Below are 12,376 nucleotides of genomic sequence, written 5' to 3'. Positions count from 1 at the left end.
GCCCCCTCTGGTTCTTCCGCGTGTGTGACCCAGCCTCTGATGTGTGCTGGGGGGGAGGGACCAAGAGGCCACACCAAGCACCGAGGCTTTGTTCACGATCGGCCACTCTCCCTGCGTACCTGCCGTGTGCCAGACGCTGGGCCCCCGGTCGACATGCTGGGCTACAGCGCATCCCTCTGGGGTGTGCAGCACAGCGATTAAGTGTGTGGACTGTGGTTGTAAGGTCCTGGGTTCAAATCCCAGCTCTGCCACTTACTGGCGGTAAGACCCTAGGAAATTGGCTTCACTTATCTGTGACCCTGTTCATGCTCTGAAATGGGGTAAGAGCAGTGTCCCCCTTAACAAGGTAGCTGTGAGGGTTAAGTATGAAGATACGGTCAAGTGCTTAGCTAAGGGCCAGCTCGCTGAGTGATGCATTGAATTCCAATGCCTGGAGTATCCTGAGGCCTCATTTTCTGGGTATTGTGTGCTGGTTGGTGGGGAAGCCAGAGGTGGGGGGGGGGGGCGGGGGCATTGCCGTTGGGGCCGATTGTTTCCTGTAAGCAGAGCCTCCTGGCCTGGTAACATCCGGCCTCTAGGACAGTCAGGACATTCCACGGAGAAGAGACCAGGGAGAAGAGACCAGCTGTCCTCCGTTCCCACATGGCAGCCCTAAAGCCTCAGCCTGAGCCAGGAATTTTTACTCCATAGTTGGAAAAAATGTCCTGCCAGGGGATCTTCAGCGTGAGACAGAAAGGGTTGCAGAAGAAAGGAGAGATCCCTTGAGATCAATAAAACCTGGCTTAGGCCGCCGTCAGCCTTTTCCGCGTGCCGCTTTATCTCTGGGTGTGGGAGGGTAGACCGTGACTTGCTGAGGTCACCCGGCTTTGAGTGACAGGTAGACCTCAGGTCTTGGCTTCCCAGTGCCCCCCCTGCAGAGCCGCTCATGCCCCTTGTATCTGCCTGCTTCTGGGAGGTTCCTCCCGGCCCCTCAGCCTCCCCACCCCGACCCCCTGTTCTGCCTTGAGCTCACGTTGGTTTCCGATTCACTTGCTTGCTTGCACAGAGATTCTTGGGGACCATGTCCCGTGGTGATTAGTAACCCAGGCTCTGACCACCCGGCACGTGAGTGGCGCTCGTTCTGTGCCTCAGTTTCCTCGTCTGTGAGATGTGGATAGCGCTTACTTAACAGAATCGTGTGAGTGAATGATATTCTTTACGTACTGTTTTTAGCATCGTGGCTGGCACGTCAGGTGCTCAGTGTATACTCGTTGAGTTTGTTGTCGCTCTCGTCAGCAGCATCAGTGACGTTTACGTTGTCGGACGCGGTGGTGGACTCCGGCCTCAGTGCTCGCCCCTGGGGACCCGGCCGCAGTGGCCACAGCCGATGCTCATCCTCACCCCTGCCAGCGCTTGGCTTCCGGGTCCCCACACCTTCTTGCCCGTCACTCCTCCTCCATGCCCTTCACCGGCTCCTCTTCCCTGTGACTGCTCACCGTGGAAGCGCATCAGGGCCTCGTCCCCCGCCTCCACTCACCTCGAAGATCCCACCCCAGTTACAGCGACGGCCATGTTTTCCCCTGTAGCCCACGCAGCCCCACCTGCCCCACATCTGCGCCCAGCCGTTTACGCTCCACTGCCACGCGGACGTCCACACCCGCGTGCCCTCTGCTTCCACCAGTGGCCGTCCTGTCTCAGTCCGTGGCAACCCGTCCCCTCAGCCGTCAGGCCCCAGACCGTGCAAGCATCCTTCATACCTTTCTTTCTTGCATGCTCCATGTCCGTTCAGTCAGGAAGTCTGTGGTCCCTGCCTTCAAAACATGTCCAGAATCCGATCACTTCTCACGTCTTCCATTGCAGCCACGGGTCTGAGCTGCCATCAGTGTCTCTCGCTTGGATGATTGCTTCCTCACTGGTCTCTCTGCCCTCCTTCAGTCTGTTCTCAGCGCAGCAGCCAGAGGGAAACCTCCCGTCCCTCCCTCGTTGGCTCCGCCTCTCGCTCAGGCTATCACCCAGAGTCTCGGTGTCCTGCAGGGACCTGCATGATCTACCCACCCCATCTTGACCCCTTAGACCTTATGCCTTCTTCTGGCCCCCTCACTCATTGCCACCCACTCTGGCCTTCTTGCTGTATTTCAGACACTCCAGGCATACAACTACCTCAGGGCCTTTGCACAGCTCTTCACACTGCCTGTGATGTGTTTTCCTGACACTTCCAGGGATGACTCTCCTTTTTAAGGTATTGTCTCAGATGCTGGCTTCTCAGTGAGGCTTCCACCAACTATCCTATTTCAGACTGCAAACCTGCCACCCCACCCCCCACATATTCCTAATTCTCCTTTCCCTACCCTACTTTTGATTTTTTTCCATGGCTTACTTGTTTATTAAGTGTATTGTTAATCTCCCTGACCAGCATGTCAGCTCTCTGAGGTCAGCAGTCTCTTTTGTTCACTGGTCTGTCCCAAGCATCCAGGACAGTGTCTGATATATGGAGGGCCCTCAGCAAGTATTCATTAAGTATAGTTACTTATTTTTACTTAACAAACTGTTGTGTAACCCTTTGTCCATGCCAGGTACTATTCTAAATGTTTAGCAAATGTTAACCAATTTAATCCTTGTGACAACCCTATGAAGTAGGAACTGTTCAGATTTCCATCAAACAGATGATAAAACTGAAGCACAGAGAGGTTAGGTAGCTGGCACAAGGTCACACAGCTTATAAAAGACAGAGCTGGGATATTGATCCTGGTTGTCTCCTTCCAAAGCCTGTTCTCTTGACCACTCTGGTAAGCCTCCTCTCCGAATGAACAAAGGAGAGAAGGAAGGAACGAAGAGAGCAAGAACGAGAGAAAAGGTTAGCCGGGGGTGAATTGAACAGATGCTGACAACTGAAACCTGGAAAGGGGTATCTGGTGTTGTCAAAAGCCAGCCTCAGTGTGTAGGACCCCTGGCAGGTGGTTTCTCAGTACACAGAGGAAAGCTAGGCTCCTGCTCTTGGAAAGAATGTCTGTGTAGGTGGCGGGAGGGCTCCTGGCCAGGGAGAAGGTGCCGGTTGGTCAGCTGTGTGGCATCGTGGGGCACCCTGCAGAAATGGCACTGAACAGCTGTGCCTCTTCCCCAAGGAGCAGACGGCCGAGCTCCCCTCCGATGTGGGCCTCCTGCAGGGGTGCCTGAGCACCTTTCCGGTGACCCGTGTACCCGGACTGGCCTGTCCCCATGCTGGCACACACCGTGCTTCCCGCCTGGGAAGGCCCCAGCCCTCCTTGCAGGGCTTCTGTCTCTCTGCTGGGCCTCGACAGTTTGGGGTTGGGTGTTGTCCTTTTTAGACACATCCCTGGAGGTAGCCGAGCTGAGGCAGTGCAGGAGGTTGTCTCTGCTTCTTCTCTGCCAGGGCTGTTTACACAGCAGTGTTCTGGGCCTCATCAGCCACTGGAGGGTCTGCCCTGTCAGCCCCACTTGCCTGGGGATTCCAGGGTTGGCATCCAGGGCAACTGCCCAGCTCACCCGCACCTCTGTCAGAGGGCTTTCTTCCCCATGGCTTCCGCCTCTGCTTCCTAAGGACCCTGGGGTGCTCGTGGGAGGCAGTGGGGCAGATTGTCCTGCCTCAAGAAAGACTCCTGGCCATGCTGAAAAGCCACTGATTTGATCAGTATGTAATGTGCCCTGATGAAAACCTGGTATTTCCAGAAGCCTGTGCCTGCATTCTTTGCCTCTGCCACATCTGCTTCAGCAACTGCAGGGAAGTGTCCTGTGGCTTCCTGCTCAAATTCATGCGTGGGGTTGTGCAGTGTGAGGCTCGGGAACCTTTGGGAACTGATTCTCACCCTCCGTCCCGAAAGCTGTGCCCTGTGGGGATGCAGGAGGGAATAGGGTTGGCTGGGGGTGCAAACTGAGCCATGAAGGCTTCTCCAGCTATGCTGCTGCTGGTGGTGACGGTGGTCGTGGTGGTGACAGTGGCAGCGATGGTGGCGGCAAATGGTGTTGGAGGCGATAACAACGATGTGGATGATAGCTGCCATACTTGGAGCACTTCCTGTAATGCTTCGCACAACCATACTGTTGTTCCCAGTATACAGATGAGCACGCTGAGGCTTAGAGAGGTTAAGTGACTTGCCCAAGGTGGTGGTGGAAGCAGGATTTCATCCCAGGCACCCTGGCTGCAGAATGTAAAGCCAGTACTCTAACCACTACACTCTCCTTCCTCGCATGATTAGTAAGCCCTTTTGGAACCACACTCAAGACCTTTTGGAACCACACAGCAGCCAGACTGCTCCCTTTAAGGGGTGAGTGTTAATACCACTGCTCTGCTGTGCCCTCCAGCAGCTTCCGAGAAGAAAGTCTCAGTTTCTCACTACGGCTGGGGGGACCCTGCATGCACCACCCTGCCCTTCCTCCTCTGGCCCCTCCTCTCTCCTCTCCCCAAAGCCCTGCCTCCTCGGACTTCTAGCCAGCCATGCCTCCAGCACACAAGCTCAGTCCTGCCCCAGGGCCCTCGCGCTCTGCTGCTCCCCCTGCCTGGAATTCTCCGTGCCCAGATCTTTCCCTGGCCAGCCCCTTCACCTCCCTCAGGTCTCAGCTCAAATATCACCTCCTCTTGGAGGCCCCGCTGACCGCTGACCGCAGACTAAGTAGCCTCCACTGCCCAGCCCAGGCCCATGCAGTTCCAGCCTCTTGCTGTCCCATTACCTGATCTGACGTGATCCTGTTTGTGGGTTGGCCATGCGTCTGTTGTCTCTCCCCCTCAGCTGCAAGCCCGTAGGGGCAAGGACCTTGCCTATCCTGTTGTTGAGCCTTATCTCAGATCTCAGCACGTGGCACAGCATGTGGCTGTGGCAGGAATCAGATAGTCAATGGGAGCATGGGAGAGAAAGGAAAGAGATGAAATACTTAAAATCTTTACTAGTTTGGACTAGAGAAAGCCCAGCTGGTATAGGGCTCTTTAAAAGGAGTGAGGTTTGGTGCTTTTCACATGTGCAGAGTTAGGTGACCAAGTGGAATGGGGTGGTGCCTCATGAGCCTCCACAAATGAACGGTTGTAAACGAACAAGCAGATAAAAATGATTTGTAATGGACCTATCAGTTGTGAATGTGTTTACAGGGCGCTAGAAAATTTATTCTTCATCATTTACATACTTTCCTGCAATCTCTTTGACGCTGTTCCTCCGCTGATAAATTTTCTGACCGTAAAGGTGGCAGATGTCATCAGAGCCTTCCTCTACATTTCAAATGAGCAAACTCCAATTTAATGACTGCCCCCCTCTCCCCATACACACTCCTGGTGCTGGGGGTTGGGCGCCCAAGGACAGATTTCTACCAGGGAGATGCTTGTGCTGATGTAACATCTGCTGAGGCCTTGAAAACTTTGGTGTTTTGCAAGGTGTGTGAAAGAGCCTTCTTTCTTTCCCCTTCCTTCCTTCCTTCCTTCCTTCCTTCCTTCCCTCTCCCTTCCTTCCTCTCTTTCTCTTTCTCTCTCCCTTCCTCTCTTTCTCTCTCACCCTCTCTATTCCTTCCTTCCTTCCTTCCTTCCTTCCTTCCTTCCTTCCTTCCTTCCTTCGAGTGAGCCAGAGAGAGGGGGCAGAAAGAGACGGGGAGAGAGAGAGAGAATTCCAAGCAGGCTCTGCACTGACACAGGGCCTGAATTTGCAAACCATAAGATCATCACCTGAGCCAAAACCAAGAGTCAGATGCTTAACTGACTGATCCACCCAGGGGCCCAGAGCCTTCCTTTTTTAAAGATGCAATGTTTCTGTAAATGCCTAGGAATAGAACATATACAGCTTTGCCTTAAGAATTTGCAAACACGTGCTCGCTCCGGCAGCACATGTACTAAAACTGGAGCGGTACAGAGATCACCACGGCCCCTGCGCAAGAATGACGCAGAGATCAGCACGGCTCCGTGCAAGGATGACATGCAAATTCGTGAAGCTTCCGTATTTAAAAAAAAAAATAATAAACTGCTGTCGATCTCAAAAAAAAAAAAAGAAAGAAAAGAAAAGAAAAAAGAATTTGCAAACACATGGGGCGCCTGTTTGGGCTAAAACACTTCCTTGTACATTATTTCGTTTAACCCTTACGACCTCCCTGTAGGTTTGGCATTATTATCTCCACTTTGGAGATGAGCCTGCAACTCAGGGAGGGAAAGTGACTTGCCCAGTGTCACATAGCCGGTGAGTGGCAGAGCCACTCTCTTCCACCCACCCTCTTCCACCACCCACAGGACTTTGTGAGCTGCCCCTGGCCCACCTGTACCAAGTGTATGTTCACATTTCTCTCAGAGATGCCGTTGGCCTTCTCTGCCTGGGAGATCGTCTCCCCTCCGCCTCTGCCTCCTCCTCCTGTACCCTCCAGCCCAAAGTAGTTCTAATCCAGGTGTGTCTTAACCCCTCAGCATCCCTTCGTCAGCAGTGTCACCAGTAACAAGGCTCTGCGGGAGCTGGTGGCTGAGGCCAAGGCCGAAGTGATGGAGGAGATCGAAGATGGCCGCGAGGAGGGGGAAGAGGAGGACTCCATTGATGCCGCGTCTGTAAGGCCTGGAAGAACGGGCGCTGGGGAAGGATGGGATCCCAGCAGGCCTTGGCTGGTATAAGAGGGAACGTGCTGGGGTGCAGGAAGGATTCCTGTTCTCCCACAGCTTAGAGGCTACAGGCTCCCGTATCGCCGGTTACGTGAGTCAGCTCACGGGCCGGGGTGAGGCAGCAGAGTGTATTGGCCAGAGTCTGTAAGTTTTCAGGAAAGAGCAGTAATCTGGATTTTCACTTGGGAGCTTCCAGTTTTCAAAAGTTGGTAGCTGAGTCATTACTTCCCAGCCTTTTTCCTGTTGTGGCTCACATACAAAATGAAAATGTTTTAGCACACCGTGGGGTAAATGCAGATAAAGGCTGCACGTGACCGGAGGCAACAAGCCGAGGGGCTCCGGGTACCCCAGACAGACCCTGTTTGGCTTCTCACGTGCCCAGGGGACCCATGTCTTGGCACATTTGCAACCCATCTGCAGCTTCAGCACTTGGCTGAATTTAAGTTTAAATTAAAGCTAATTTAAAATTTTAAAAACATCTGAGCCAAGCAAAACATGTCCATGGGCTGGATTCTGTCCTGAGCTGCCGCTTACATCCCTGGTCTAAGCTGTTTGGGAAGGGCCTCTTCCAAGAGGGAAACTTGAGGTGCAGGTGGTGTTGTGGACCGAGTGAGGCAGGGGCTGGCCTTGTCTAGAGGGAATGGGCAGTACGGTGCTGTCTGGAGGTTAACGGGATCCTGGGAGGAGCCAGAGGCTGGTGTGAATCCTTACTAGGGTGAAGAAGGGAAGACCGAGGAGGACGAGCAGAACCAGCACAGTAGCCACAGCCTTTTACTGAGCCCTTGCTGCGTGCTGGGCACTCTGCAACTCTGATAGGAGGACCAGGGCTCCATTTAATAGATAGGAAGACTGAGGTCCGAGCAATGAAGTGGCTGGTTGAGCTGATAGGAGGCACAGCCAGGTGTAGGAGAACCATGGTGGGAGAGGGAGGTGGTGGGTCTGGGGCCTGGCTCCAGGAGGTGGCAGCAGGCAGCGAGGTTGGGGAGGGAAGCAGCAAGCGGGTTCTCTGCAGGTAGGAGGCTGCTCCTTGTCATGAGGGCGGTGGGGCTAATGAGGGTTTCAGGCAAGGACATTGGTGTGGGGATGATAGGATCAGATCTGAATTTCTGAACCATCACCCTAGGGGTGTTGAATAGGAGGTGGATTAGAGTTGCTTCTGGAAGCTTCCATATCCAAGGTTAAAAACCAGCGGCCACTGGGACCCAAGGGAGTGCTAATGGTGTGATTCCATTAATATCTAAAACCCAGCAAACTCGCTTGTAACACTTAGAGATCAATGTCAGGACAACTATTATGTTAAGGGGAGGGACAGACATGGAAGGGGGGTTTCTCTGGTGGGCAGTGTTCCATTCCTGATGTGGAAGGCGGCTAAGTGGGTGCTCACTTTATTCATTCATCAGACATTTATGTTTTGTTCACAGAACTGGGTGTTGTATTTCACAATAGCAACATTTCCAGTACTTTCCACCCTTCTCCCCAAAGAAAAAGCTCTAAAGAAAAAACAAAACAAAACTTTAAAAACTCAGTGGCCGATAGGCTGAGTCCAGCCCCTGGATAGTTTGGGTTTAGTTTTTACGCAGCTAAAAAAACAAAAAACAAAAAACTGGAATTAGCTGCCGTCGGAAAGTCAGAAGGTGTCAGGTAAAAATCCAGATTCCAGCTTGTTTTAAAACAGTTGGAAGGTCTGTCCACAGGGGAGCCATTTCTCTTATATTGTCACAATTAGCTGCAGCAGAGTAGCCACTGGCACCTTTAGACAGGGCATCAGCTGTCCAGCTGGCCACAGTTGCCTCCAGTCCTAGGAGGAGAAGCAGGCACCAAACTAACTCACAATAAGTAGTAATTTTATTGTTGGTTGGCCGGTAGGGAGTGGTGAGGACTGTGGCTCACTGGAGAGGGATACCTCCTCTGCTTCCTGGGTCCTGGCCTACTTGACCTCGTGGGTGTCTGCCTCTCCAGCCCTACTGCATCTTGGACTCTGGCCTGGGACATGACATCGCATGGCCTTGACTTATTTTTTTTTTCTTCCCTAGCCTCTGGGGAACCATTCTCGAGACTCTTCTGAGGTGAGTCAGCTGAGTCTCAATACCGACAAGCTTCTCAAAGAATCATCTTTCACCTCACTGCCGCCCAGCCAGCCCCAGGACAACGTGAACGGGCCCAGCCAGCCCTCTGGGGACAGATCCCCCCAAAGCGCCAGCCCCCCGGACGTGGCTCCTGGAGACAAGAATGGCCTGGCAGTGCCAGCACCTCTCCGGAAGTCCCGGCCAGTGTCCATGGATGCCAGAATTCAGGTTTCCGGGGAAAAGCAAGTCGCTGACCAGGGCGGGGACCTCAGTCCGGCAGCCAACAGGTCCCAAAAAGCCAACCAGAGCCGTCCCAACAGCAGCGCCCTGGAGACCTTGGTTGCCGAGAAGCTGGCCAACGGCAGCCTGGAGCTCCCCACCCAGGCAGCTCCGGGCCCTTCCAAGAGGGACTCGGACTGTGGCAGCCTGTCCACCAACCAGAGCGTGGACTACAGCACCTCCCTCTCAGCCGACCTGTCCCTAAACAGAGAAACAGGCTCTCTGTCCGTCAAGGTAATGCCACCTCTTGTACCGCAGTTTGAGGGCTGTGCTGCTGCCCGGGCTTGGTTTTTGAAAGCGTTTAGCTGGTGGCTGCCTTCCATCTTAAGTGGTTCGTGACGATGGCTTTTCTTGAAAGATCTTTGAGCTCCAGCTCATAGTTTAATCTCCAGAATATCTGGGTTCAGTCTGGGATTTAGTCATGCCAGGCGGTTGGTTCGATTTGTGTAGCCATTTCAGTTGGGTTCGGTTAAAGGCCCGGGTGAAATTCGGGAGAGAAGTCTAGGAATGAAGTTCTCTTATTTTGGGGTCCGCCGTGTGGTGCAGCTGCTGACTGGGAGATTCGGTTATAGGCAGTGGGCTCAAGGCGCTCTGTGGGGTCAGTCGCCTTTCTGGACGTGGGTAACATCGTGGATGGCAGCAGCCACTGTGCTTAAGGCCTCAGCATGGAGGCCAACACTGTGAAGCGCTTTAAAGAAAACGGAGGTTCCATTTCTCAATGTACAGATGAGCAAACAGATGCTTAGGTGGGAAGTGGAGGGCTGGTGAGACCCACGGACTTTGTGCTCTGAACCCCACATGCCGTTCTGCTTTCCCAGTGCAAGGCTGGCCGCCTCCCCAGGGTGAGCTGACCCCTCCCCTGCCTGCTCTGATACATGTCAGGGTGTTCTTGAACTCACTGTTGGCCACTTGACTAAGGCCACACTGAGGATCTCCCCGAAGCAAGGCTGATTTTAGGGAAGATACTGTATCATTTGGTTTTTTTCTCCCATTGTTTACTTGGCGGAAACCACACAGTAGAGACTCAAAAATATTTGCTAAATGAAAGGAAGTGAAAGAAGGAAAAGCAGCTGGCCAGCCCAACAATTAGCCTCAGGACCAGAAAGATAGCATGGTTCTAACACGTCACCAGGACAGGCACAGACATACACGGCTCTTCTACACACATAGCATCAGGGCCCATCATCTTCCTTCAGACAGATGTCCTGTCTCTTCTCTAGTTAAAAAAAAAAAAACAACACTAAGAAAAAACAACAACAAAAAAAGGCCAGAGCAGGGTCTCCCCTGCTTGTTCTCAAGGGTGTTGAGAATATTCCTTTGCTGGCTGACTGGCAGTGAGCCGGGGAACGCGGCTGTGCTGATAAAAGTCCATGGGCTGCATCAGCACACCTTGGTGAGATGAAGGGCTTGTTACCTCGGGGGCAGGAGGCCCTGTGATCAGGGTTTCAGGGTGAGGGCCGCAGCCCCAGGCCACCTTTCTTCCCAGCCGCTCTCCATTTCTCACCGCTAGTCTTGGTTGGGCCCTAGGACATGTGACTGGGTACTGTAGGAAGATGAGAGTCAGGTGTGGCTGATGGGAACAGGTGGAAGCTTTGGGGTGGGGGTGGGGGGAGCTGAGCCCTCAGGGAGTAAGGACCGTCCGCTGGTCCTGGCTGAGCAGGAGTGGGGGTTCAGCGCACGCTTTGAGGGTGCAGAGACCTATGGCAGGGTGCCACCCTGGCCTGCCCTCCTTTTTCTGGCTAGAAGGCCCTTGGAAGCCAGTGGAGGTCAGAGGGGGAGATGCCATGATGACTCCAGCCGCAGGCCCGTAGGCTCTCAGTTGAATCAGGACACCTCCAGGAGTCCCAGCAGCGTTTTGTGAGTGCTTGCGTCTGAAATGTGTGGTTATTCACAGGAAAAGGTCATGAGTAATTTCATGGGGGCTCGGATGGGCGTGGCCTCCTGTGGAGTTCAGGTCAGCTCAGGTTTGGCTTCCAAAACAGTTATGAACTTCAGTTTGCCAGGCTGTTTGGATTTTGGCACTTTGGGTAAAAGATTGTGGTCTACGGTAATAACTGTGAGCTATAAATACCAATGTACTGCCCAGTTGCCATGAGCTGGGCTCAGTTCTGTGTCCCCCACGCATTCTCTCAATGTATCTTTGTAACCATCTTGGGCGAGGCAAGTACTGCTGTTCTCTTCCTCTGACAAGTTGAGGAAGCTGAGGCTTGGACAGGACAAGGGACTTGTTCAGAGTCACAGAGCCAGTAGGTGGTAGAGGGAAGATTGGAACCCTGACCATCCTGGTGCCATGTCCTGTATGTGAGTGTGCTGGCAGCCAGGTGTGGGGCCAGCAAGTAGTATCCGAAGGCCAAGATCAGGGGGATCGGGGCGGGGGGGGGGGCAGTAAGCCCAGACACTCAGGACCCCAAGTTGAGAAGCTTGAGGCAAAAGGGGGATGATGGACAGCTATGTCGTACCTGGACGTCGAGGCTGTGGGGCCAAGAAGGCTCTGTGCCACACTCCTGTGTCACCCACAGACTCCTAGCTGATCCTGAGCTTTACCTAATGATTTTACCCTGCCCAGGATTCAAGACTGCACAACAAAACCCTCAAGAGGACACGCAAGTTTGTGGTGGATGGTGTAGAGGTGAGCATCACCACCTCCAAGATCATCAGCGAGGATGAGAAGAAGGATGAAGAGATGCGATTTCTCAGGCAAGCCTGGGAAGGGCCAGTGATGGCTGTAACAGAGTGGGGGTATGGTGAGAGGGAAGGGTGTAGGTTCCTGTGGTTAGGGAGCTACGTACAGCTCTGAAGTAAGGGATCAGGACATAAAAGGAAACTGGTTTTGCTCCTGTGCTTCCCAATCCACTCAACCATCCATCTGCCCACCCACCTATCCATTCATTCACTCACCTGCCCATACATTTACCTGTTCACCCACTCATCTACCCACCACCCATCCACCCACCCACACATATCCATCCACCACTTATCTACCCACCATCCACCACCTATCCATCCACTTACCCATCCATCTACCTGTCTATCCACCCGCTCATCTGCCCACCATCCATCCATCCTCCCACCCACCCATCCGCCTACCCATCCATCCATCTGCTCACCTATCCATTCATCCACTCACTCACCCATCTACTCACCCACCTACCCACCCACCTTTCCATCCATCTACCCATCTACCCATCCATCTACCCATCTACCCATCCATATACTCATTTACCCATCCCTCCACTCATCTACCCACCCATCCATCAGTCCACCTACCCATGTAGTTACCCACCCACCAGGGTGGGGTATATGGTGGTGACCCAGATAGCTGAGGCTGTTGCCATTGTAGAACTTGGACCTAATGGGCCAACACAGGATACACAAGATAATCCCCAGTAGTGGTACATGCCGTGAGGGAAGTAGTGGGTGATAGGACAGTAAGCCCTGGGCTGGCGGAGGCTTCTCTGTATGTGGGAAACAACCTGAG

The 12,376-nt window shown here is 53.4% G+C and overlaps 1 protein-coding gene across 1 annotated transcript in view; it reads left to right on the top strand.

Annotated features, from left to right (window-relative positions):
- STK10 (serine/threonine kinase 10) overlaps window positions 1–12,376 on the top strand; it is a 117,356-nt gene that overhangs the window by 77,955 nt on the left and 27,025 nt on the right. Inside the window, exons 8-10 of the mRNA XM_060635024.3 lie at window positions 6,368–6,502; window positions 8,587–9,132; window positions 11,465–11,595. Coding sequence (XP_060491007.2) covers window positions 6,368–6,502; window positions 8,587–9,132; window positions 11,465–11,595 — 812 coding nt within the window. The remainder of the gene's footprint in view (window positions 1–6,367; window positions 6,503–8,586; window positions 9,133–11,464; window positions 11,596–12,376) is intronic.

The sequence above is a fragment of the Panthera onca genome, chromosome A1 (assembly GCF_046562875.1).
Source record: "Panthera onca isolate mPanOnc1 chromosome A1, mPanOnc1 haplotype 2, whole genome shotgun sequence".
Lineage (NCBI taxonomy): Eukaryota > Metazoa > Chordata > Mammalia > Carnivora > Felidae > Panthera > Panthera onca.
The sequence above is the reverse complement of the archived record's forward strand: the minus strand, read 5'-3'. Positions and strand labels throughout refer to the sequence as shown.